The sequence below is a fragment of the Chelonus insularis genome, unplaced genomic scaffold (genome assembly GCF_013357705.1).
Source record: "Chelonus insularis isolate UGA/USDA-ARS -01 unplaced genomic scaffold, ASM1335770v1 contig_121_pilon, whole genome shotgun sequence".
In the NCBI taxonomy this organism is placed as follows: domain Eukaryota; kingdom Metazoa; phylum Arthropoda; class Insecta; order Hymenoptera; family Braconidae; genus Chelonus; species Chelonus insularis.
This window is the reverse complement of record NW_023276363.1, coordinates 112,724-137,181: the sequence shown is the minus strand read 5'-3', so window position 1 is coordinate 137,181 and position 24,458 is coordinate 112,724. Positions and strand designations below refer to the sequence as shown.

General features: G+C 29.7%; 3 protein-coding genes across 4 annotated transcripts in view; 1 reads left to right on the top strand and 2 right to left on the bottom strand.

Annotated features, from left to right (window-relative positions):
* Myo81F (Myosin 81F) overlaps positions 1-9,171 on the bottom strand; it is a 28,624-nt gene extending 19,453 nt beyond the window's left edge. For both annotated transcript variants that reach the window (XM_035081757.1, XM_035081768.1), the window contains exons 1-2: positions 8,852-9,171; positions 474-580 (exon numbers count right to left, since the gene is read on the bottom strand). In XM_035081757.1, the coding sequence (XP_034937648.1) occupies positions 474-580; positions 8,852-8,876 (132 nt within the window). In that variant the 5' untranslated portion in view covers positions 8,877-9,171. The remainder of the gene's footprint in view (positions 1-473; positions 581-8,851) is intronic.
* A 2,364-nt stretch (positions 9,172-11,535) lies between these two features.
* Positions 11,536-22,193, top strand: Klp98A (kinesin-like protein 98A). The gene is made up of 15 exons (XM_035082724.1): positions 11,536-11,898; positions 12,768-12,837; positions 13,635-13,739; positions 14,401-14,517; positions 14,604-14,849; positions 14,919-15,091; positions 15,183-15,585; positions 15,756-16,460; positions 17,021-17,218; positions 18,470-18,592; positions 18,761-18,859; positions 18,939-19,076; positions 19,146-20,219; positions 20,307-20,576; positions 20,671-22,193. The coding sequence occupies exons 1-15, from the start codon at positions 11,852-11,854 to the stop codon at positions 20,914-20,916; spliced, it is 4,014 nt and encodes a 1,337-aa protein (XP_034938615.1). The 5' UTR covers positions 11,536-11,851; the 3' UTR covers positions 20,917-22,193.
* A 9-nt stretch (positions 22,194-22,202) lies between these two features.
* Psn (presenilin) lies at positions 22,203-24,386 on the bottom strand. The gene is made up of 4 exons (XM_035082774.1): positions 24,025-24,386; positions 23,210-23,894; positions 22,846-23,124; positions 22,203-22,755 (listed from the first exon to the last, which is right to left on the bottom strand). The coding sequence occupies exons 1-4, from the start codon at positions 24,157-24,159 to the stop codon at positions 22,364-22,366; spliced, it is 1,491 nt and encodes a 496-aa protein (XP_034938665.1). The 5' UTR covers positions 24,160-24,386; the 3' UTR covers positions 22,203-22,363.
* Positions 24,387-24,458: the final 72 nt, after the last annotated feature.

Genomic DNA, 24,458 nt, shown 5'->3' with positions numbered 1-24,458 from the left:
TCAGATAAAATTCATTAATTAAAATAAATATTTATCTTATTTAATGCAAAATCAGTTAAGCAAAAATGATTGAATTTTAAAAAGATGATTAATAATTAATGAATACTTATTCAAATAAAATATTTGCGTCAGAATAAATTATTTTTCACTAATTCAATATTTAATTAATTTCACTGTTAGTAAATTTTTATAATAAATTATTAATTATTCAATGCAAACAAGCTAACGATTTTAATTAATTCTTTTTAAATAAGAAATTTGTCATTAAATTAAAAATGTTTTTCCTTAAATGAATAATTTCATGATAAAATAAAGGAAATAAATAAATTGTATGTTTTTGTTTTTTTAGTTTTAAGATAAAAGCTTTTAAATTAGAAAAGAAAGAGAATGAGTTATTTATACCACCTTGTGTCTGTACTGTCTATCTATTCGTCTATTTACCCTAATGAATAAACGTTGTTTAAAAAGGATACGTATATCTGATCCCTGCTGTACCGGACCTGAAGGTTACGGTTAATGCCCGTCTCGTCGATGTCACTGATGACTGTCATGTCCGGAACACCGGACTCCGGACTGGAGCCTGTAACAAGAGACATATTTTTAGAAAAAGTGTCACTATAAGCACACAAAAATTAAGTTTTGGACAAAGGATATGGATTGAATCGTACGCAGGTGCAACTGAAAAGTCTCCATGCACCTGCTTTCGCTCAACAGCTGCTATGGCATAACTTCAAGGTCATGTTCTGCAGATTTTCGCGATTTATTTTCAGTATTTAAGTAATTAAGATTGTATGATTTTGAAAAAATAAATCAATGAATCATTTTACATGATGTCTAACAAGAGGAATGCGTAAAGTATAATTTTTTTTAAGCATCACACTTATTCGTTAATATATTTTTATTACGATCTTACATGATTATATGAATACTAAAGAACTTCTCACGAATATTTTTTATTCACTTATTCGTTTCTCACGGTATGTGCTATTCAAGGAATGAAATTCTTTACCATGACACTGCAGAGTTTGCATTAAACTTGCTGAAAACTTTAACTACATTTTATTTAAATACGTATTATACTTATTTCGTTGAATAAAATAATTTTTTTTTATGTGAGAAAAATACAGTAATATCTTGAAAAGTTTTTTACTATTGATCAATTTCGTTTGACAAAATGGAAAGGAAAATAAAGATGAAATTAATGAAGAACGACAAATGGAAAAGATAAAAGATAAAAGAAGGTACATTTGGCCATTGGAAAATTGACAAAGTGATGGCTTCGGGCGATACGTTAATAACATAAATTGAAAAAATTTTTTTCAAGTGAAGGTTGTAATGACATCTCGATTTCTCGTTGACAAATTAATTACAAACTATTTGAGAAAAAAATTACAATGAAATATCAAATTTTTTAAAGCAAACTCCATTTTAAATGATTTTAAATACAAAAGTATATTTTGTTTTTATTTTAATAAGATGTTCCATTGAAGAATATTTTTTATGTTAATATTGAGGATGTTAGAAAACAATGGCATTCACTAGTATATAGCTATTGAAGAGTTACACCGTAGTAAAAAATTGAAAAGGAGTAAAAAAATGTGATAAGAATATTAAATAAAAATATGTCAAGATACTCTTGAGACAAGGATTATTATTTTTATCTAAATAACAACTATTTTTAAATTAAAAAATTTTTTTTCTAAATTATTAATCATGATTTAATTTACTTATAAATGTAAATTGATTCTTTTATTAATCTATATAAATGTAAGAGTGTAATTAAACTTTTAATAGGTTTTAAATCGATCTAGACACGATAATAAATGTCAAAAAGGGTGTTAATGATGTTTTGTAACTAATGTAATCTACATTCATTAGTCAACATTTTGTTGTATTCGTACGTGACTAATTTTTTTTAATTACTCCATTTCACTGTTTCAATCGGAATTTTTTTTATCGTGATTAAAAATAAGTAATTTTTTTAAAGAATAAATTAAATAAATATAATATAACAACCGGAATACCATGTAAAAATTAATCTTTAATATTTCCATTTAAATTTATCATTTATTTCTTACTTTTCCAATCTCACCATCTGTCAATAACAATTTTTAGTTCACTAAAAACTTAATTGAAATTAATGAAACTTTCTTCCCTGTACACTTTTTTTTAAGCATACATTAAAAATCTTCAACATTTCTAATATTTTTCAACTTATTATTGATTGTTTTTCGTTCATTAGATTTAAAAACAATCAAAATTCTTAATACATGGTGTTTAATATTCAGGTGTAATTAAATCAGCAATACGTGTAACTTTTAATTGCAAAGGAAAATATTATGAATAAATTATCAAATATCTTACTTAATATCAAGCTCTATAATCAAAATCATTATGCGCAATTTCACAACATAAATCTGATCAAGAGGATATGTAAACAATGTTTAGCCATATGATGGACGCATAGAAATAGCATACATACAAGTTTGTTTGGCAGTATAAATAGAAAGGTAAGGGATATAATATAGAAGCAGGAATTCAATACTTTTCCTGAATCATGATTTCTGGGAATAATGTAGCACTCTCCACTTGAAGAGACGCAGGGTACAATCGATCGAATCGTTATTTCTCGAACTCGACATGGATAATATGGAGATTTGAGTAAAATTTCCAGCAAGCACAGGTGTGTTCTTACTTTAACAAACGTGAAAGGAACAACGCAGGTAGACAAATTTAAAAAAAACCTTCTATACCTCATCTTACCAATTTTACTCTGACCAGCTGTCAAGTATTTGGTGGTCAAAATAGTCCACTAAATCACCATTTGCTATGAGTATCGAAAAAAAAAATAATTTTATCATCACTAACATTATATAAACATTCTAGGGGTTCTTGTTTGAATTATTAATCTTTACTGACAATAGATGCAATGAAGTAACATGGTTTTAAAATAAAAGAACAAAAGAAGATTTAAAAAAAAAAAGAATGTATTTAATCCTATACATCATGTATTTTAATTTGTTGTTTTAAAAATTTATAAGAAAAAAATGAATTGATAATAATGAAAAGAAAAAGTCTAATATTGAGAAATGTTTAAATTGAAAAGGTAGTTTAGAATAATGACTTGGTAAAAAAAAAATAATAAAAAAATTAGTCACGTATGGTTATAACAATGCATTAATAAATTGATATAGATTATGTCAATTAAGTAAGCTATTAGCACCCTTCTCGACATTTACTATGAAGTTCAGGTCCATTTAAAAAATATTTTGAAAGTTTAGTTTCACTTTCACTTTTACAGTAAAATGATAATAGAATTTTTTTAGAAATATTACGATATATTTTAACAGTACATTCATAATTATTTTATTGAAATTTACTTATATTTGTAACATTAAACTTGGCAACATAAATTGATTTTAAAAGATGAAAGAAAAAAATTGAATTGATTTTCACTAATTTAATTCAAGGGAATAAGTGTTTTAGAAGTGTAATAAATAATAAATGCTATCAAGTCAAAATTTTTAATGAATACGAATGACTTTAAACTCCGAACTGAGTAAACAATGCCTCTAAGAATAAATGAAAAGCTGTTGCAATGCAATTCGTATTGAATACGTTGGTATATCAGTGGCATTTACACGTCTGACTTGAAGTGCAGTCAAATTTGAGAAGGGTCCGAATAATAGAAGAAGGGGGTTGGTTTAGACAGAAAGCTTCTAGCAACATAATTCGACTGCTGGAGAAAATGGAAGAATACAAGACAATCAAATCTGCACGTCAGTTGCTGCAGCAAGTCCCGCAACCCTTTAGGGCAAACCACGACGTGTGGCTTCAAGTAGTTGCATTCTATCTCTGTTACTCTACATTTTTCTTTCTTCATATTTCTATTCATTGAAGACTCAAGTATATACATTTGCATGCATTCTAAGAGTGTAAGAGAAAGAGAGCCGTAATGTAGTGACGAGATGCTTGTTTCACCCTCGTTTTCTTCTCACAATTAGCCCACGTGTTTCCAGACAATTAATTTTGAGGTAACTGTATCAATTAACTATGTAAATTCCTCCCAAAACGGAAATAAATTATGATGGTAAAATATTTGGAAACACTGGGTTGTATTATGTATTTTTTTTTTGGAGAGAAAAGATAGATTATGTAATTAAATTATTGAATAATTTATTAACGTTGATAATAATCTCATCAACAATAATTTATTGAAGAACATAAATATTTTGTAGATATTGAACGATAGAGTTTTAATTGAAAAAAAAAATGGATGAAACAGTTTTTAATTATCTGAAATATTATCAAAAAATTTATACTCCAAAAAGTTTTTTAAATTGAAATCGTCAATATTTCTCTGACAAAATATTTAGAACAAAACGTCCTTTTTTTGAATCTTTTGTTTAAGTTGGACGGATGTAAACAACAGAAACTGCAATTAAGCTTTATTTGAAATAAAATAAACAACACTGGAAATATTTTTTTTAATTTAAAAATCTGTGTGATGAACTCATATTAAATTTGTTAAAAAAAATTCTAATATACTAAAAATCATTATTAACAATTGAAAATATTCTTATTCTATCGATTGAAAAGTATGTGTAGAGTTTAATGAACTATTTGTTTCTAAAACTATTTCGTGCATTAATCAATTACTTGATTATACAATAGAATTGAAATTAGATAATTCAATTAAACTCATTAACAATTGCAATGAACTCGATCATTAAAAGAGAAAAATAACGTTTATATTATTAATAATGCAAAGTTGTTTTTCATACTAAAAATTTTTTACCTTTCAGTTAATCTCTTGAATTATTTATTCTCTTTTCCAATATTGGACATTAAATAATTAAAACAAATGGAATTGAAGAGAAAACTTTTAACGTTTTGTGATAAATTATTAAATTCACAAACAAAAACGCATCCATCAAATTCATAATTAATTAACTCATAAAAAACTATAAATAAATTTATAAACAAATTCTCATGAAAATCCTGTTTTCATCTGAATAAAATTTATCGTCTCTGAAACAAACTGTGAGTAATTAATATGAATCGTCACATCTCTCGTTATTTACAGAAAATCCTGAAAACCGACAATTTTCTATCAAAACTAACGATGTAAAAAAAAATGTACTTTTTACTTTTTAATAAACATCAAATAGGAAAAAGATGTCGAGAAAATTTTCTGGAAAATTAAAATAAATCAACTGGATCTTGAATGTAAATACACCTTTAATATCATCTTTAAAGCTATGCAATTTATTTTAAACTTTTCGTCTGGAAGTTTATCTAAAAACAAACTTTACAAGGAATAGAAAAAAAAAATTCAAGTCAAACAACTTGTAGTAAAATATCGGTATATGATAAAAGTTCAAAGCACTAGAGTAAGTAGTGCTCATTTATTATGAGTAATATTTGAAATATTTTGAAAGCTGTAACTAATTACAGGAATTATGAGCAGAGTTACGACGAATTTTTGATAGTGGCTTTCAACATTTTCTAGCTGTGAATCAGAGGCATTAGCGGATGATTTATTTTTAAGGCATGAGTAGAAAGTTTAAGGATCTCTACATAGACATTAAAATACATAAAATATATTAAAGAAATTATAACGGAATGAGGTGTAAAGTGATAGTTTCGAAGAATTAAATAAAATATCTATTGCATTAATACCTAGTGACTCATATTGAAAAAAGAGGATTCCATTAGGGAAGCCCAGGATTCCAGATGACTCACTGCATCCCATCTTTCTAATAAATCAATTCATCAAATTAAGGATGTAATTCTTTTTCAATCAATAAAATAATCCACACAACAATGTACCAGTTCTCTGAATGAACAATGAATTTTTTATTCTCAAGTTCAATCATTAGAGACAGAGAAAAAAAAAAGATTACAAAAATTCATTCATTGGAAATAAGGTAAATATCTACCTTGATCTCCAGTCATAAATGTCAGAATAAAAAGAATGAGCTCGCACTCGTCATAAAAAAAATCTAACTAGACCTTTGACAAAAAAAATTTGCCATTGACAAGAAAATTAATGCTGAAGAACGTTATTTCAAAACATGAAATGTTTCCATTTGTTGTAGAGAATTAGTGATAAAATTTAATGTCATTACAAATAACACAATTTATAAAAAAAAGGCGAATTAATTGCGTAGAATCTCAGAGAACTTATTAATACTGTGATTACAAAGGAGTATGCTTAGTACCAAATTCTAAATACAACTCCAATTCTCATTCGCCTTAATTAATTGACTTTGAACAATACAAACAAATGTTCTTCATAAATTCACTTGAAGCTAAAATCTAATAGTCTCGATTTCAGATGAATTATTCTAAAGGTGAAAAAGGTACATTCTTTTTAGATAATTTTTCTCGAGAGTTCGTTTGATAAATACACTTGGAGTATCTTAGAAAATTCTAATCAGAAAATCATTTATATATTTTATTTTACTGATTCAAATCAAAAATATTGCTTATTTATTTATTCCGAGAAAAATGAAAGTAATAGACTTCAAAATATCCTAATATCTTAGCTTATGACCTTTTGGATCAATTCATGGAAGCGAAAAAATGGACAAGGGGAAATTTATTAGATTTGTGATATAATAATTCATCATTTTTTAGAAAAAATTTAGTCGTTGAAGGATTGCTGATATTAAATATCCAACTGTTATTAAAAATATTTATTAATCAACGAGCAAGTTGGAGTTATAGTTACAAATAAATTACAAAATAATAAAAATTTAAATAGTTTGATAGAAATATTTGTAATTCTATTCAAAATTATTTGGTAACATTGAATTTTGTTCTAAAAATAACATCAAAAAACCATTGAACCGTCTATAATGTAAATAAGTTCTTTAAAAAGGTGTTTTTTTTCTATCCTTCACACTTCTTATTATCTTCATTACCTTTTATTTTGATTTTCGAATGCAAATATTATATTTTTAGCTCCACGTGTTCGGTCTGACGTTTGACAAGCTGTCTATAAACTGATCATTAAAATGACGACAAAACTTTTCTTTCTCCTGAGTCATTTAAGTCAAGGTAACTTGTATGATTAATAGTCATATCACAACAAATATCTGCGACATTTGAGGAACTTGGATCATGGACTTAATAACTTCCTGCCGAATACTTCTGCTGTCTTTGTGTTCCATTTATATTCAGAGGAAGCAAGAAGGACAAACGAAAAAGCAAAAAAAATAAATAAAAAGAGCACAGTTATCGTGTGGTGTTTTGATAAATATACACCCTTTATCAAAGCAGAGCTCAACATTATTAAAGTTATTTGTATAACTCACTGTGTGAATGTAAAACTGGAGCGTAGACTTCAAAAGTAAAAAAGAGGTACACTGACATATTTTTATCGTTTCTTATACATACTTTTTATATGATAAAGAGTACAATTAAATAGTGTTATTTTATAGGGAAACGAGAATGATAAAGTGGACTGTGGAAAAATCGCTTGACTTATCAGAAATAGATTTGATAAAAAACCACTTCAATTATTTACTCCATGGTCTTTGTTATATTGAATTGATGTTAAGATGAACAAAAAATGGAAATTGGTAATAAAACTAACAGTATGATTTAAAAAAAAGTAGAGAAAAAAAAAATTTACATCAATTATCTGATGATGTAAAGTTGAATAATTCATCTTCTATAGAAAAATGATAGCGAAATTATAAATAGCATTTTTAAACTCAAACATTTCTGGTAAGGAATAAAAGAATATTTTAACAATAAACCATGTCGGTTATCCATTGTTTCAAGAGTAACAAATAAAAAATTGCTCCAAAAAATATGAAAGCATCTATGATACTGATCTACTGAAAAAAAAATTCTGAATTGAATCAATATTCCGTAGAGGAATTAAAAACTTCATAAAAATTCCGGGAATATTCATTTTATCTAAGTGAAGTTATAACTCAAACTAATATAGCTGTTATAACTTCTAAAAATTGAAATTTATGTTTTCACATTATGTCACTCTATTGCCAACTAAATACTTTTTATATTGTCATTATATACATAGACGATCGAACCGTCACAAGCTTTGCACTCCCATACGATATGAGAAATAAAAACAGCTGAATATCTTTCTTTTTCTGTTTTTTCCCAAGGGGATCCTCGAAAAAACGTCCTTCGAGTTGCCAAAGTCTGGGCACGCTCACTTGCACTCTTCTTGTCTGCTCTTGTAAAAGGTCAACGCCATTAGAGGCACGTTAGGATTCAGAAGAAATGTCTCAATGTTCTATAGATAGAATTCACGTAAACAAAAAAGACCAGAATGAGCATTGAAACATATAGGAAAACTTGAAAAAAGCTCATCAACTATCAACTATGTACTTGCTTCATTGTATACATAACAAACCAGTTATAATAATCCCGCGAATTATACTGCCCTTCGATCGATAACTTGTTTATGTGTAAACAATTCTAAACATTACAAATAAAAATGGATTTCAATAAATAATTTGACAGCACTTCGATATAAGATAAACCTATTTTACTGCTTCACATAAATAAGAAGATTTCATGAATTGTCAGAAAAACTCCACCCTCAACAAACGAAATGCCAAGAAATGGAGTAAAAGGATTTTCTAATATAAAAAGGTGGTGATAACTGTTTTTAAGGCTTCCTACACTTTAACAAAATCGAATAGTCCTTGGAATTATGTAAAATGAAAACTGTCGTTTATCAATATTTGAATCTGCATAAAATGATTCAGATAAATATTATTACTACACGAAAGAGGTAATTTATTGGATAATACGCGTAATTATGATTATTTTATTGCAAAAAAAATGATGGGTTTCGTGTTCTTACCCTGTGTAAAATGCTTAGCAACCATGGCGTGCGCGTGATCACCGTCTCAGGGCATGTATATCCCAACCCCGTGGCACTTTGGGGTTGAAGTTCGCTAGTAAACGCACTTGATTGACAATGAATTTCAGAGAGCAATCACTCACATCACATGTTGAGCATCACATGCATATTGATAATATAAGTGATAACTTGACAATTGTAAAAAATAATAAAATAAATAAATAATTAAAACAAGTTGTACACTAATTCTGTTATGACGTGAGGGTTCAAAAGATCGCGCGAGGCAAGAGAACAGAAATACTAACAACCCACATGCCTGATAGTTGCCATCCGACTGACGCTGAAGGCGTCCCGTGTGCGGCTGATGCTCCCCTCTACATTGTAGAACAATCACCCCCACTATTATTATTATTTAACTATCCGATTGATTGTAGAAATCTATCCTTACCGACCGAGTAACCAAAAGTCACTTTTGATATAGGTGGCGTTATCGTCTCGACCAACTGCTCGATGTTACAGGAGTTTTTTATTTTTCTTCTACTTTTACACATTGTTTTTTGCTAATTGACGGTTTCACAACTTTTTTATACATTGATGAGTGATGTTGATGACGCAGAACATGACGTGTATCAGATTTTCTTATACTGACACATGGAATTCTTAAAATATTTATTATGTTTTGTACCAACTCTTTTAGTGATAAATTTACCTCTCAAAATTGGCTATATCTTCATGAGTTGCTTGATGAATATGCATTATTACTGCTAATTATTAATATATCTTGCAAAAGAGGCTTGGCTGTCATGTTTTTGATGACAACACATTTAAAAATATGAAAATAATCCTACATATCTGAATGTTCTTCCAACGACTTCTTATCGTATTCATTGAGATGTTGAGGAAATGCAAGTTCGTGATTAGAAAATTTAATTGCCGTTATATCGATTCCCCCTTGTTTCTGATTGGTAGTGCAAACACGATTACGTCAGTCTGCTATTGGATATGAATCATAACGCATCGTGAATATCGTATATTTAATTCCTACTTAAATTTTTCTTCAAGGTTCAGCTCTATACTTGCTCCGTATGTTGCATGTCACTAAATATTAGTGTTGACTCTGAAAAATATAACATTATTTCATTTACATAATAGATAACATTTTAGATTACACAAAAAAAATACTTACATCACTCGTGAACAAATAAAAATGATATTTATCAATACTGATCAATAGAATCTTATTAGACAAAATGATATGAAGGGAGAATGACTAGACATAGATCTTTCCAAGTCTTTGTTTCTCTTTTCCATTGAAATATATCTCTAATTTCAGTCTTCAGAAAAGGTCTTAAACCTCTGTAATAGATCCATCCGTTAAAGAAACTGTTACGCCAGATGCAGAACTCATTTTCTTCTTTTTCTCCATCTTTTTACTGAGTTCTTATATTATATAAATTGATTGAACTTTTTTTTTACTTTTATTACACTTGATAAAAGTATATATAATATTATTTCTATAACAATTGGAAATTGATCTCATTATAAATAGAATTCAATTGACAATGAATGTTTGCAATAATTTTTTTACAAAACCACAAAGTGTGGTATGTAAGTATAAAAGTAGTACAGAAGTATCTGTGAGAATATACATATACATGATAAAAATGTAGATTACTTCTATGTGGGTGGGTTTATTATATTTCATTGAAATCCCTCCTAGCAATTGTCCAGAGAACCTGTTTTATTCCTCATCTTTTTGACTTTTATCAATTTCACATTCCTCATATCACAACATAGCTATTATGTGGATCTAATTAGTTTCCTTTCAAACATCTCCAACATTCATACCAATATATTTACGTTTATAACAGAAAAAACAGTTATTTCGAGTATCAACAAACCGGAAGTTTATACTTGATCATCTTATCTCAAAAGTGGAAGCACTTTATTTTATTCCCTTCTTGTCCCTAACGGTTCTTGAACTTTATATTTTCTTTATAAAGGAGCAAAATTATTTATAGACTACCGTAAACAGTAAGGCTCACTTCAAAATGTTATGTTGATGGTATCAACTTGATACATTCAAGTATCAAGCTAAGGTAAAAGTTTCATTCATTTATTTACTGAATGAAAAGGAGTTGAAACCTTTTTAAAATTCATAAAGTGATCAAAACTATACATAAAAATGAATCCACCATTGAAATCTAGAAAAAATTAAAAAAAAAATTATCACAACTCCAAAAAAGGTTTAATTAATCAACTTGCTTACCGATTAATTAAAATGGTTTCAATATTTCAAACAAATTATTAGATCAATTACCAGAAATATTATCCGCTGTAAGATGAAGTTTATGCTAAGATTTTCAAGCATTTGATACATCTACATATGGAGTAATTAAGTCATTAACAGTAATGTTCAGTATCTAAGTATGGACTGATACTAGGTATCCAAGCTATTATTTCTCATGCTCTACATTCAAGACTCTATAATTGTCATAATAGCTGAGAGTATATACTCATAATCAAAGATAAAATGACCATACAAGTATTTGCAAAAATAATTAAACCGCCTCCACATCATGGAATTCGACATTACCGACTGTAGTCGACGCATGCGCCCGTGTTTTTATTTATTTTTTTTTTCTCCTCCTCTTTCAAACAATCTCCTTCCTCCTGCCCCGCTGAATTGTTAGTATATCCAAGTATTAACAGACGTAGTTGTCACGACGGTCAGCGTGTTGAATCTCTTTACGTCTTGGCTTCTCACAGTTGTTCGTTTGTCACGAGCACGAAACGAGGATGATGATGGTTGAGTGCGGTCAAATTTACGCTCTACCTCGTGCAATAGAAACAACAATGTGTCTTCATTCTGACACCAAAACGCGTTGCATCGCATAACTAACAAGCAAACGAAGGGAAGAATTTAACACCATACGCGGTCACCTTGAACTGCGTGAGTTACTGTGACAAAGAGTCCATGCGTTTGTGTTATTATCAGTCATGGCTTCAGTAAAGGTGGCCGTAAGAGTCAGGCCCTTTAATAAAAGGTGTGTGTCCTTTGTGCTGTGTTTATAACTCCATGTGCAAAAATCTAGTTGAGAGTTGTGTTTTTTATTTTTATTGACTTTGTATAGTCATTTTATTATCCTATGCAGTTATTATTCTCCTACTACTTTTTTCATGTTCCCACCTGTCATTACTTTTTTCTTACCTTTTTTTCGGTTTTATTTATTTTTGGTTAATTTCTTTATTGTTTAAGAAATAATTAACAAATCATCATTAATACTTCTCTTATTAATATAATAAAGTAAATTCTATATATTTTTCAATTATTTTTAAATATACTTCTATTAAAGTTGATTGTTAATAATTTATAAATCATTCTGTTGGTAACAGTTGAAAAATTAACCTGAAAATTTCTCCAAAATTTGAAACAAATGACAAAGAAATAAATCTTTTCCCATAACAATCACTCATTTAAGAGAATGATAATGCATTTTTAATGATTTTGAAGCTATCTTTTTCGTAATAAATTTTTTTGACATGAAAGAGATTGTAGTGAAATGTATACAAGTTTTTTCATCACAGACTCATTCTAATAATTCATTTTTAAGACGTCAGCTAATAATGACTAGTCAAATTGTACTCGTTTCCTGTTGTTTTTATTTCTTTTTTTTTTGTAAAATAAACTTTTGAAGTAGGCAGACGATTGGATAACATCCGGTCTATTCTTGCAAAAAGCTCTAATGAACATTGAAAATAGACAGGTTGAACATTCACACGAAATTTATTGAATCTAAGAATAATTTAAACGTCATCGAATTGTCAATGACACCATTTTTCAGACACTTGGAGTATATTTAAATGATATTCACATAATACATATCTTGATAAACACAATGTGTTTTTATTCTAGGGAGCTGGCCATGAACGCGAAACTGATCGTTCAAATGGATGGCAAAAGGACACGGATATTCAGTAGCAAGGTAATACTACCAAGTGAATGGGAGTAAATCATAAAATAACAAAATATATAATAATAACGCCAGAATGTATCAACAGAATCAGCAGGTGGCTGTTGTCTATACACTATCTTTACCTTTTTTATGCCAATTGATCAATAATTTATCTTACTAAAATTTCACCAGCTTAAATCGACCGTAAAATAGTACGAGAATGATCCACTTCCTTGAAACGATCTAAGTGAAATGCTTCTAGTTATAAATTACCAAAAAGACAATCACTTTTTATTTGATCACGTGCTTGTTTCAGAACTAGTCTTTCGTTATAGCTCAACCTAGAAGATATTAATAACGGTAAAGTTATCTTAAGCTTGTTCAGAATGTTAAAGATCTGACAGAAACAGATAACTCAACAAATGATTTTCAATTGTAAAATTAAAAGTTTGATTTTTCTAAAAATTAATTGCCTGAATGAAAAATAAATTATGACATTTACACATTTCAGAGATTTATTGATATAATTAACATTAACACTAGTAGCTGAGATTTCAAGATTAATTAATAGGATAGGTAATTGCAAAGAATGAATTGTAACAGTAAAAGATAGAAAAGTGTATGTGGAGCACTGATCAGCTGTCAACATTGCTGGATCAGTAGAGAAAGTCATGAAAACAAGCTGTGGAAAGAGTTTGTCTCGTTCGATTACCACATCACTAAGGCATTGGCATCACTCAGCTATTTCTGTTGAATTGTTTAACCATTTGTAAATATAGATAAGAATGAATTATGATAAATTTGTTTATTTTCGGGGCAATTTTCAGAGTCCTGGAAGCTGCAGTGATAAAGAGAAATACAAAGATTTCACATTTGATCATTCCTACTGGTCTTTTGAACCTTCTGATGAAAATTATGCTTCTCAGGAAGAGGTAATTAATTTACTAGTTCATAGTAATTATTTTTAAATTAAATAACAAATTAATAAAAGCATTTTTTCAAAGAAAAGTTTACTTATATAAAACATTAGTTACTTAATTCTTATTTTAGTAGGAAATGTTTTTAGAAATTGTATAAAATCAAATAATACCATTTTTAGAAGTAGTTAGAATGTAAGTTTCTTGAACTAAATACGTCTACATCAGTTATTAAAGCAATTAATATCATTTAATTTATTGTAAAGTATTCTAAATAGAAATCTTGCTATTCAAGAATCATTGTTTTATTTTAAATTCTTTAGAATTAATTAAGTGCGTAAAAAAAGTCACTTGTTTGCCAACTATTTGTAAGCTTAAACACCATGATATCCTGACAATTGAACTGTTACGTGTTTCGTTTTTATAATACGCTAGATGAAATTAAAAATGAGTTAGTTGGCAATAATTTTTGGCAATCATTATCGAGGCCGATTGAAAGGTATTGCGGCGGAGATATAAAGACACGTGCAGGAGATTACGGTTTCTCAGCGATGAAAGAGTGAATTCGTTATAAGGCTCATTTCCGCACTACGTTCAAGCTAAGCATCATAATCATGATGTGTTAGAGAGAATAGCACTGTAAAAGGATTGTACTGACATATCCTTTCCGTTTCAGGTCTTCTCCGATCTCGGAACAGACGTCATAGAAAGTGCCTTTGCAGGTTACAACGCCTGCGTCTTCGCCTACGGTCAAACAGGTTCTGGTAAAACCTTCACGATGATGGGCTCACCGGTAAATGTTTAATCATCACTTTGAAGTCATTTCTTTACACAAAAGTACAAAGAGAATCTATAACTATGAAATTACATCACTCTTAGGAGTCTCAAGGCCTTATTCCAAGAATCTGCAAGACTTTATTTGCAAGAATGGCGGCTGGAAAAGAGACCGGGGCATCATATAGAACTGAGGTTTCCTTTCTAGAGATCCACAATGAACGAGTTAGGGATTTATTGAGGCCGGATCAAACGCAATCACATTCTCTTAAAGTTAGAGAACATCCTAAAAGAGGTCCTTACGTTCAAGACTTATCAAATCACCTTGTTTACGATTATTCAGATATACAGGTAATTTATTAATAAGGACCAAATTTAATAGATTCAGATCTTAAGATTGATTGTTAAAATCATTTCTAGGAATGTATGGTTAGAGGAAACACGCACAGGACGACTGCTAGCACAAATATGAATGATGTGAGCAGCAGAAGTCACGCAATATTTACAATAACATTTGTCCAAGCAGGATTTTCGGAGGGTAATATGCCTTCAGAAACTGTTTCCAAGGTTCATCTTGTCGATTTAGCTGGCAGGTAACAATTAGTTATATTCAATTCATCAAATGATAAAGCAAATAAGAATTAATTAGAAAAGCAGATGTAATTAATATTTCTTGATTGATAGTGAACGCGCAAATGCAACGGGAGCAACTGGTCAAAGATTAAAGGAAGGTGCACACATCAATAAATCTCTTGTAACTCTAGGATCTGTGATATCAGCATTAGCAGACATCAGTTCTTCTACGGACTCCAATTGTTCAAGAAGAAGTGTTTTTATTCCATATCGTGACAGTGTACTGACTTGGTTACTGAAAGACTCTTTAGGTGGTAATTCTAAAACGATAATGATAGCTGCAATAAGTCCTGCTGATTGTAACTATGGAGAAACATTGAGCACGCTTAGATATGCTAATAGAGCCAAGAATATCATAAATAAACCTACTATCAACGAAGATCCAAATGTCAAGCTTATTAGAGAATTAAGAGAAGAAATTCTCAAGTTGAAGTCAATGATTGGCAAAGATATGGCAAGTATTTTTAAAACCTTATCATTTTACATTAAAAATGTCTATTATATTTTTGTATTTATTGTAAAGTTTCTTATATTAATGAGTGAATTAATTTGATTGATCATAGTTAACAAGTTTAATTAATTGTAATGCTACAATTATCATTAATTACATTTGCTTTGTTACAGAGCATTGAAAGGCCCCCACAACAAAAAGAGCTTTTAGCTCAGATTCATGAAAAACAGGAACAAGAAAAAGTTCTTACAGAAGAATGGACGGAAAAGTGGCGAGAAACACAAAAAATACTTCAAGAACAACGAGCATTAGGATTAAGAAAAAGTGGAGTTGGTGTAGTTTTAGATTCAGAGATGCCACACCTTGTAGGCATAGATGATAATCTATTAAGTACTGGAGTAATTCTTTATCATTTAAAAGAGGGGAAAACATTTGTGGGGACTGAGGAAGCGAAAACAATTCAGGACATTGTTCTGACGGGTGCAGACGTTGAACCTGAACATTGTACAATAGAACTAAATAGCGGAGTTGCTACCCTTCATCCTCTATCATCATACTGTTGGATCAACATGGTTCAAATAGATAAACCAACGAGACTGTCGCAGGGTTGTATTATTTTACTTGGTAGAAATAATATGTTCAGGTATAATGATCCAGCAGAAGCCGCTAAACTGAGGAAAGAAGGCGGAACAGGCAATGGAAATCTTCAATCAGCTGTAGTCAATTTATCTCGATTGTCTTTACTCAGTTGGAGTGTCTCTGATCTTCATGCTTCATCTTCAAGTGATAATTTACTGAATTCTAGTGAAGATATTCGAGCTTTAGGAGAACTGGAACAACAAAAAGCAGCTTTAATTAAAGAGAAAGAAGACTTTAAGGTAAATTTCAACTTATTATTAAAGTCTAGATTGAATCCATTTATTAGAGATTCTAGAGAAGAAAGAAACAAGTAAATCATTTGAAAAGACTCTTATAACTTAACTCTTCTGAGAAATTGGCTGTTAATGTTCTCAGAAAAAATAAGAGCAAGAGTTGTTCCTTGTTACTGTTTAAATTTAAATAATTAATAAATTCAATTTAATTATGTGAAATATTTTAGATTAATTACTGATGATTTCTACTGGCCTATAAAGAATTTTTAAATATAGAGAATTTATTCTTATCAAAAATTTCACTGAGAAAATATTTCCGATTATTGAAGGAAAAATATTAAAACTCAATGATTTTATAAATATCTAAATGATCATTGATAAAATTGAAATAAAACTTGATGATATTTTTTTACAAGTTCAATTTTATTACAACTAGTTTATGATAAAAGAGAGAGTTAGATATTCTGATAGAATAAATTAATTTGTCTCTTAGAGAATCGGAAAAATTATTCAAATAGATGAGTACGTAATGTTCTTGTTAATATTCATGATGATTATTATTACAGAAAGAACAAGAAGAACGTGAAGAAAGATGGGCTGCAAGACGTGAAGCTTTGGAAGGTGCACAAAGAGAACTGGAAAGAGAATGGGGAGCACAATGGAAAGAGTGGGCTGATGCTATAGCTGCTTTGGAAACACGACAACGTGAACTACGTTCTAGACGACGTATATTGGAACAAGAACGTCGCGACGAGATGACACAAGTAAGTGACTTGGATTCGCCGTCTCCGGATTTAGTTGTAATATCGATAAAATACCAATTTTACTTGGCTCTCGTCGCAATCGGTGTCCTCATCTGTTTATCCGGCAACATCATCATCTACTCGCATGTTTGTCCTTTGGATATGTGACAGTGGATACGAACAAAAAAGTATCTCATGACTGTAATACTTAACGACACGATTACACTTACAGGAGATTAATATATTTAACTACTTAATTCCTATGCGGGACTTAGGAATTATGATGATTATCACAATTAATAACGAGCAATAATTGAAAGCCCTTTAATCTTAATTAACGACATAATGACTTTAATGAATATAAACATTGAATGAATTGATAATAAGAGACAACGAGTATGCATTTATTTTCGACAATGAATTGATGAGCAAATGAGATTTTTTTTGTGCCTGATTAAATACTCAAAACGTGCTAGTATTATTTATGGAAGATTTTGCCGGACTATTAAAATGTCCAAATCGTGGAATGATCTATTTATTGTAGATACAAGTTGTACAAAGTTATTGGATATGTATATAAATTAGGTAACGAAATTAAATTGATCTATTGAATATTGATGGGTTTGTTATGCGAGAAGAGAGAAAGAGAAGGAAAGTGTTGTTATATACTCTATTGTTGATTAATAAATTTTTCTTACAAATATTGGCCTTTATAAGTATTCTACAAATTAATATTTATTTTGCTCGTATATGTGTTAATGTTATTAATATGATTTATGTATATCTTACGCGTTTGTATTCCCATAACTAAATTTATTTACTAATTTTTTTATATCAACCTTCAATTAACAAACCCAGACTTTCGTATATTTTGTTGGGAAAATAGTAGTTAGTTTGGTTTTTTGTATTTTTTTGTATTTCTTCATCTGAAAGTTGGATTTGAAATTATTTATCGCATTATTACAGCAGGTAAGATATTTTCAAAGTTCAATTATCCCCTCAGTAAAGACAAACGCACGAATTCCTACTATTCGATTTTATCCAAGTATTATTTATATTATTCTCCATATAAGTATAAGTTATAAAGTATTGTTCTTATTTTATATCTTTTGTTATTTATTTATTTATAAGTTTATTTAATTATTTAAAAGACAGTGCATTCTTTAATAATTTTTTTCTATTATTTTGTTGATTTTAACTGTCGAAGAGCGTTGTTATTTATAATTTTATACGTTATATTTTGTTAACGCTACGGTGTGTATGTGTGGCTAGGTAGAAAATTTGTATAGGGAAGTGGCCTCTCTACGAACCACTCTACAGACCAAACACCATCAGTATGAAGAATTCATAAACAATCACGATCATTTGCAGAAACGCCAACACAATTGTACTAAGGTAAGAGTCAGTCTACGAATCTATTCAATCACCATGGAGATTTTTTAGTTAAAATCTTGTTTAAAATTTAATAAAATTTGTAAATATTATCAAGTATTACTTAACTCATTTTTAGATTGATAAAAATTGTATCTATTAAAATCTATGATTGCATATTTTATTTTTCAGACTGATGATACAGTGAGTGATTGCAGTTTGCCTGAGTCATGGTCCAGTTTAAATGATCAGAAGTCATTGGAAGCAGTTAAAGAGTTTGTTAATCATCACGTAAGTATTTCATGCTGAAACCCGTAGACATTTTATTGAGATTATAATTATTTATGTAATATGATATCATTTATTTCAGAAAAAAGAATTGGCTGCTTTAGAGTCAGAATTACAAAATAAAGTAAAATCGTTAAATGAACATCAATCAAGAGTAGATAAAATGGAAGTGGAACTGCTAGAGATGGCAGATAAGCAAAAGCAAATGTTAAATTTTGAGGTAAGAACATAAATCATTAATTTTTATTGATTTAAATCATTGAATCTACATTAGCATTTATTTAAACAGTTTGAAGGTCAAAGATTACAACTTGCGAAAAGAAGCCAAGAACAACTTCAAGATATTCTAAAACGTAAACAGAGCTTGACATTAAATTTAAAACGAGCGCTCCCAGCATCTCCAGGGCGATCGAGTAGTAGTAGTGATATATTTTCAAGTCGTGATTTAAAGTCCACTCAAGATCCCTGCAATAGGAAATTGAGAATAGCTTCGGCTCTTAGTTTATTACCTTCAGATTTACCAAGTTCTGGTGATACCACAGAGACTTTTCATACAGCAGCTGCAAATTCCCCAGAGTTGCGATCGTTTTTCCCTGAAGTAAATACTACTGAAGAGAATCCTGATGTTATATTGAATGAAACAATTGAAAAGAATGGTAAGATAGAGACAGAAGTGGGTAATGAACATGAAACTCAAATCCCTAGTGAAAAGACTGAAGTTGAAACTAATTCTAAAAACATTAATTCAAACTCAGAAATTAACAGTAATGTGACTTCATCAATTGAAGAGAAAAAAGAAAATTCAAGTGATAAAGCTGTTGGAAAATGTAGTTGTTCAAGTTTAGAAGAAGAAAAAGATGTATTTATTACTGATAAACAAATAGAATCTCAAACAGCCAATGACAAAGAATATCGAATGCAAGAAAATCAAGAGATGAAAAGACTGAACCAAAAAATAGCTGAACAGAAAATGTTAGTGATGAAATGTTTAGATGCTAATACTCCATCTAGAGATGACCTAAATCGACAAATTATAGTTCTCCAAGATCTTCAAAAGCAACAGATTGAATTGGAGATTTGGTTGATGAGAAGAGATCAGCATTATAAATTGAAAAAAGGTGCTTCCAAGATAGCAATGATGGATCCACCGGTTGATTCTGTTGAAACTGGATCGGAAGATGATAGTAATTGGAACTCTAATGGATCTTCTTTCAGCAAACCAACACCTCTTTTATCAGTACACAGTAGATTACAAGAATCTGATAGAAATGCATTGAGCGATCAAACAGATGAACAGTCTACCAGTCATTCAGTCACTCCAAAGCTACTACCAACTCGAGGTTACTCTTCTGTATATCTTACTGTAAGTTTCTACATATTTCCATGCTCTATTTACATTTGAAAAAAGTAAAAAGTAAAATATTCAATAATTATTTCCTTTTATTTATAGAGTTTAAATCGTGGGGATCGTCTAGGAAGTCCTTATTCTTTATCTATTACACGGTCCTTACCTTCTTTAATCGCTAGTGATAGTAGGCCAGACAGTGTAATTAATATGATAGTTAGCATACCTTCATATGTTATTCGAGGAGCAGGCAAGTCTAGCCATTATGAATATGAAGTCCGGATCGTAGCTCAAGATGATAGCTGGACTTTACTACGTCGTTACAGGAGATTCCATGAACTTTATAGTTCCATGCGGCAAAAATATAATGGCAAGGTTAGTTGTTTACCTCATTTAATTTAAATTTAAAGCTCATAAATTGGATTTAAATGTTTACAACTTGATAATTAAACGACCTCTCATATTACAGGTCTCTGCAATTCGTTTTCCTCCTAAAAAAGTTTTTGCAAAATCCGAAGTTGTAGCACGAGAACGAAGAAAACGACTAGAAGAGTATTTACGAAGGCTGATAGAGGTTTGCTCGGAAATACCAAGTTGTGAGTCACTTTATAAATTTCGGAGCAATTTAAATAACATTGATAAACAATCTCTTGTAGAATTTAGCGTTTTCTTTCGACGAGGGACATTTGAAAGCAGTAAATATGGAACTAGCTAAAAAAAATTATTAGCTAAGAGCTAAGTTGTAAGCTCTCTATTAATAATTTTGTTTATTTTAATTAATGACAGTTTTCCATAAATATTTTATCATTATCTTGTTATTTATTGTTATACTATGAGTTAATAGCTATGTTGTTAAAAGATATTTTACTTTTACAAAAAACTCACGAGAAATCTCAAAAAGCTATTTTTCGATTACTCAAGTATTAACGAAATATCTTTCAATTAAATGAAAAGTACATTTAATTGATGGGCACAATTTTTTAATTTTAAAAAAAAGCAAGGTCTCAAATACAATATTGTATATCAATCCTGCATAATCGCTTTAAAAAGTATCAGTATTTACACAAGTTATAAGCGACAAAATCACATTAAATAGTTGCATAGATGATTAGTTGAATTAATAATGTTAAAAATAAAAGGAGAATAATCTCTATTGACCTGATATACATATATTCGGAAAGAAATGACTAAGATAATGCGATATTTTTGGGTCATTAGATATTAGCTTTTTACACTATGACTGAAATATATTAGAATAAATGACCTTCATATATCTGACCATATGATATTCATAAAAGAATCTATAAAAAAATACACTAAAACCCTCTATATTCAATTAAATTGAAGATAATTTTTCAACCTTTAGAACAAAATCATACCATTGTTATGTAAAATATTTCGGAAACAAATATATTTAATTAAAATATTACTTAAAGCCTTAATAATGTTGCGATGGACACGAAATGTAGAAAATAAATAGCAGTATAATAATTATAAAAGATAAAAGAATGACCAATTAAATGATACTGTATCTCAAATAATAACAATGATGAGAAAAGGTTTAATTTTGGGTGAATTTTGAGGATATTTTTGATCAGTCGTTTGATCTTGCCTAAATCGTCGTCTTCTTATTAATACTAGCAAATGTTTGTAGTAAAATCATTAGAAATGTGAATTTAAAGTACCAAGTATGCTATTGTAATTATTCCCATGGCTGTGCAAACGGACTCGATAGATCCCCTAAGTGTCTAACAGTCCAAGCGTTTTATAACGGCGCTAACAATGTTGTTAAATGTCTATTTTTAAACATAATGCATTTATCAACATAAATTTTACCTCATATTTCAAACCAGATCGAAAATGTGCTCACTTAGTTGCTTTTTTATATTTAACCTAAAATTCTGTAAATAAAAATAGTAATTTAACAAATTACTTATATTAATGGTGTAAACTATATCTTCAAATTGATTAGTGGATATATAATAATTAATCAGTGCAATATGAAGATAATTAGTTGTTTATTATTATTAAGTATTATTAATGAAATTTAAACTTTTTTTTACACAATTTATTATTTTACTATATAAGTCATAAAAGTCTTTTGTGTAAGTCTAATTTAATTGTATTATTCTTGTAAGTCTTTCTCATTATGTAAATTATAACTAAATAAATACTTGTTCACTAGCCAAACTATCAGCAAATGGTGTTACTATAACACGTGTTGCGAAGTAAAATATCAAACCGAATGTTATTGAAATTGGAAGTGCAGGTAAAGCTTTTTGGAAAATTGCAAGAAGAAGAAGGGTAAGACATAAACCAATGAGAATGGCTACAAAACACGCAAGAGTTGTATTCCAATCACCGTAGCTTGATGCTTTTCCTACTAAAACACTGTAGAAAATAAAGTCACCAAGACCTAATTTTACTCCACGTTCCTCTTCTGAAAGTGATCCTTGTGATGGTTGGTTACTTTGGGGTGGTTGTACACGCGATTGAATTCTTGTTGTTTCACCAGTTTCACGCATTTCATCTACTCTTCTTCCACTTCTTTCTTCTACAATGCACAATTAATGTCGATAATTGTCAATTTTATATATAATATAATTATTTTTAGTGAATAAATAGAACAGTTAATCTAAATTACCATGATTATCAACCCAGTCTCTAGTAAATCCTGTTTCTTCACCATCAGGAAGTGTAGCATTCTGTGTATGAATACGAGCTGGAGATCGTACTCCATCGCCTGCTGCTGATTCTTCATTCGCCATTGTCGCAGCACCAACATAGCCAGCATAGGAAAGAGTGAAACTATACATAATTGTTGATGAATAAATTAGTGCTGGAAAAATTGCTTCGTTTCGTTCTTGAGCCATTTCTACTAGAACTCTCAGAGGGCCATTGGGGGTTAATACAGCAATAAGATCTAAAAAGTAAATATTTATAAATAAATCCAAAATGATCGCAATCCCTGATTATTGTAATCGATTCCAAAAATAAAAATATCTTACCCCAAATACTTATTATCGCTAAAACCACCCAGACAGTCCATTCAGGTAAATATTTAATGAACACAAGTGCCATCAATGCAGCTACGAAAATTAGATATGCTTGTTGAAGAGCTAGTGGACCTTGCCAATGAATACAAATCATTCCAACGACTCCAAAATTCCATAAAACTATCGACAATGTAATAAAGTCCATTGGAATGTTGTAAGCTTTTAGTACTTCTTCACAATAAAGTGTCGCAAAAATGAAGAGTAACATCAGTGAGCTCATTATTAACCATGCATGAATAACTTTATAAAATCTGTATTTATACAGTACTATAAGTACCACTGTCATGGTTGCAATTAATCCCATAAGGATCAACGAATTAGCAAATGCTTGTAAAACTTTCGTGCTCGTATCAGCTTTCTCATCATGGAATGGTGTATATACCAAATATTCTCCTGTTGTCGTATAGAAGCTGATAGAACTGATTGTCGCAACAACTACTAACATACACAATGATACAGGGACAAATAGTTTAATAACATGTGTTGCGCCATATTTTAATCCTTCTTCTATCTCTTCTTGCTGATAACCATCACCTGGGTCATCACCATGACCTGGATGTTGAGGTAGTCCTCTTGAGCCACCAAAAAATGAAGATGAACTGGGTGTTTCAATACGAACTTCTGGAACGGCTCCAGCCTGTATGAATAAACAATACGCCTAAATAAAAAAATTGGTCTTTTCTGTTTTCTAACTGTCATTTCATACATAATATTTAATATTGTTATTATTGTTGTAGAAGACAAAGATACAAAATTTTTCAAGCTACCTCATCATTAGGCGTCTTTAAACGTCTTTTTCTCCTCTCAGTAACTAATCCTGAGCTATCAGTTCGTGTTTCAGCAACGTGAGCGTCCATCAGGCTTGTATATTCGTCTGGAGAATCGTAATTACTTTCATCCATTCAAGAATTTTACCGTTTAGGAAATGATGACTTCTAGAACCACATCAGTGACATTTAAAAGTAGCTCGTACTTTACATTTATTCGAACTGAGAAATTATTTCACTTTCGAATTACGAAACAATATTAAAAAAACTAAATAAATAACTAATTTTTGTTCTTTAATTATTCAAAAATCAAAACTATTTACATAAATAATTTTTTAAACTACTGCTAGTATTTTGCAAAATTCCTAACCTAACTTATTGTCGCCGTCTAGCGGACAATAAAGAAAACAAAAAATGCCAAAGTGCGCCAAAAT

Excerpts from the sequence above, each read along its gene's own strand:
- Klp98A (XM_035082724.1), top strand. The coding sequence starts at position 11,852 with ATGGCTTCAGTAAAGGTGGCCGTAAGAGTCAGGCCCTTTAATAAAAG. Across the intron at positions 15,586-15,755 it reads CAATGATTGGCAAAGATATG|AGCATTGAAAGGCCCCCACA; the intron begins GCAAGTATTTTT and ends GCTTTGTTACAG. Across the intron at positions 18,860-18,938 it reads AAGAGTTTGTTAATCATCAC|AAAAAAGAATTGGCTGCTTT; the intron begins GTAAGTATTTCA and ends CATTTATTTCAG.
- Psn (XM_035082774.1), bottom strand. The coding sequence starts at position 24,159 with ATGGATGAAAGTAATTACGATTCTCCAGACGAATATACAAGCCTGATG. Across the intron at positions 23,125-23,209 it reads AGCGATAATAAGTATTTGGG|ATCTTATTGCTGTATTAACC; the intron begins GTAAGATATTTT and ends TTTACTTTTTAG. Across the intron at positions 22,756-22,845 it reads AGACTGGGTTGATAATCATG|AAGAAAGAAGTGGAAGAAGA; the intron begins GTAATTTAGATT and ends TGTGCATTGTAG.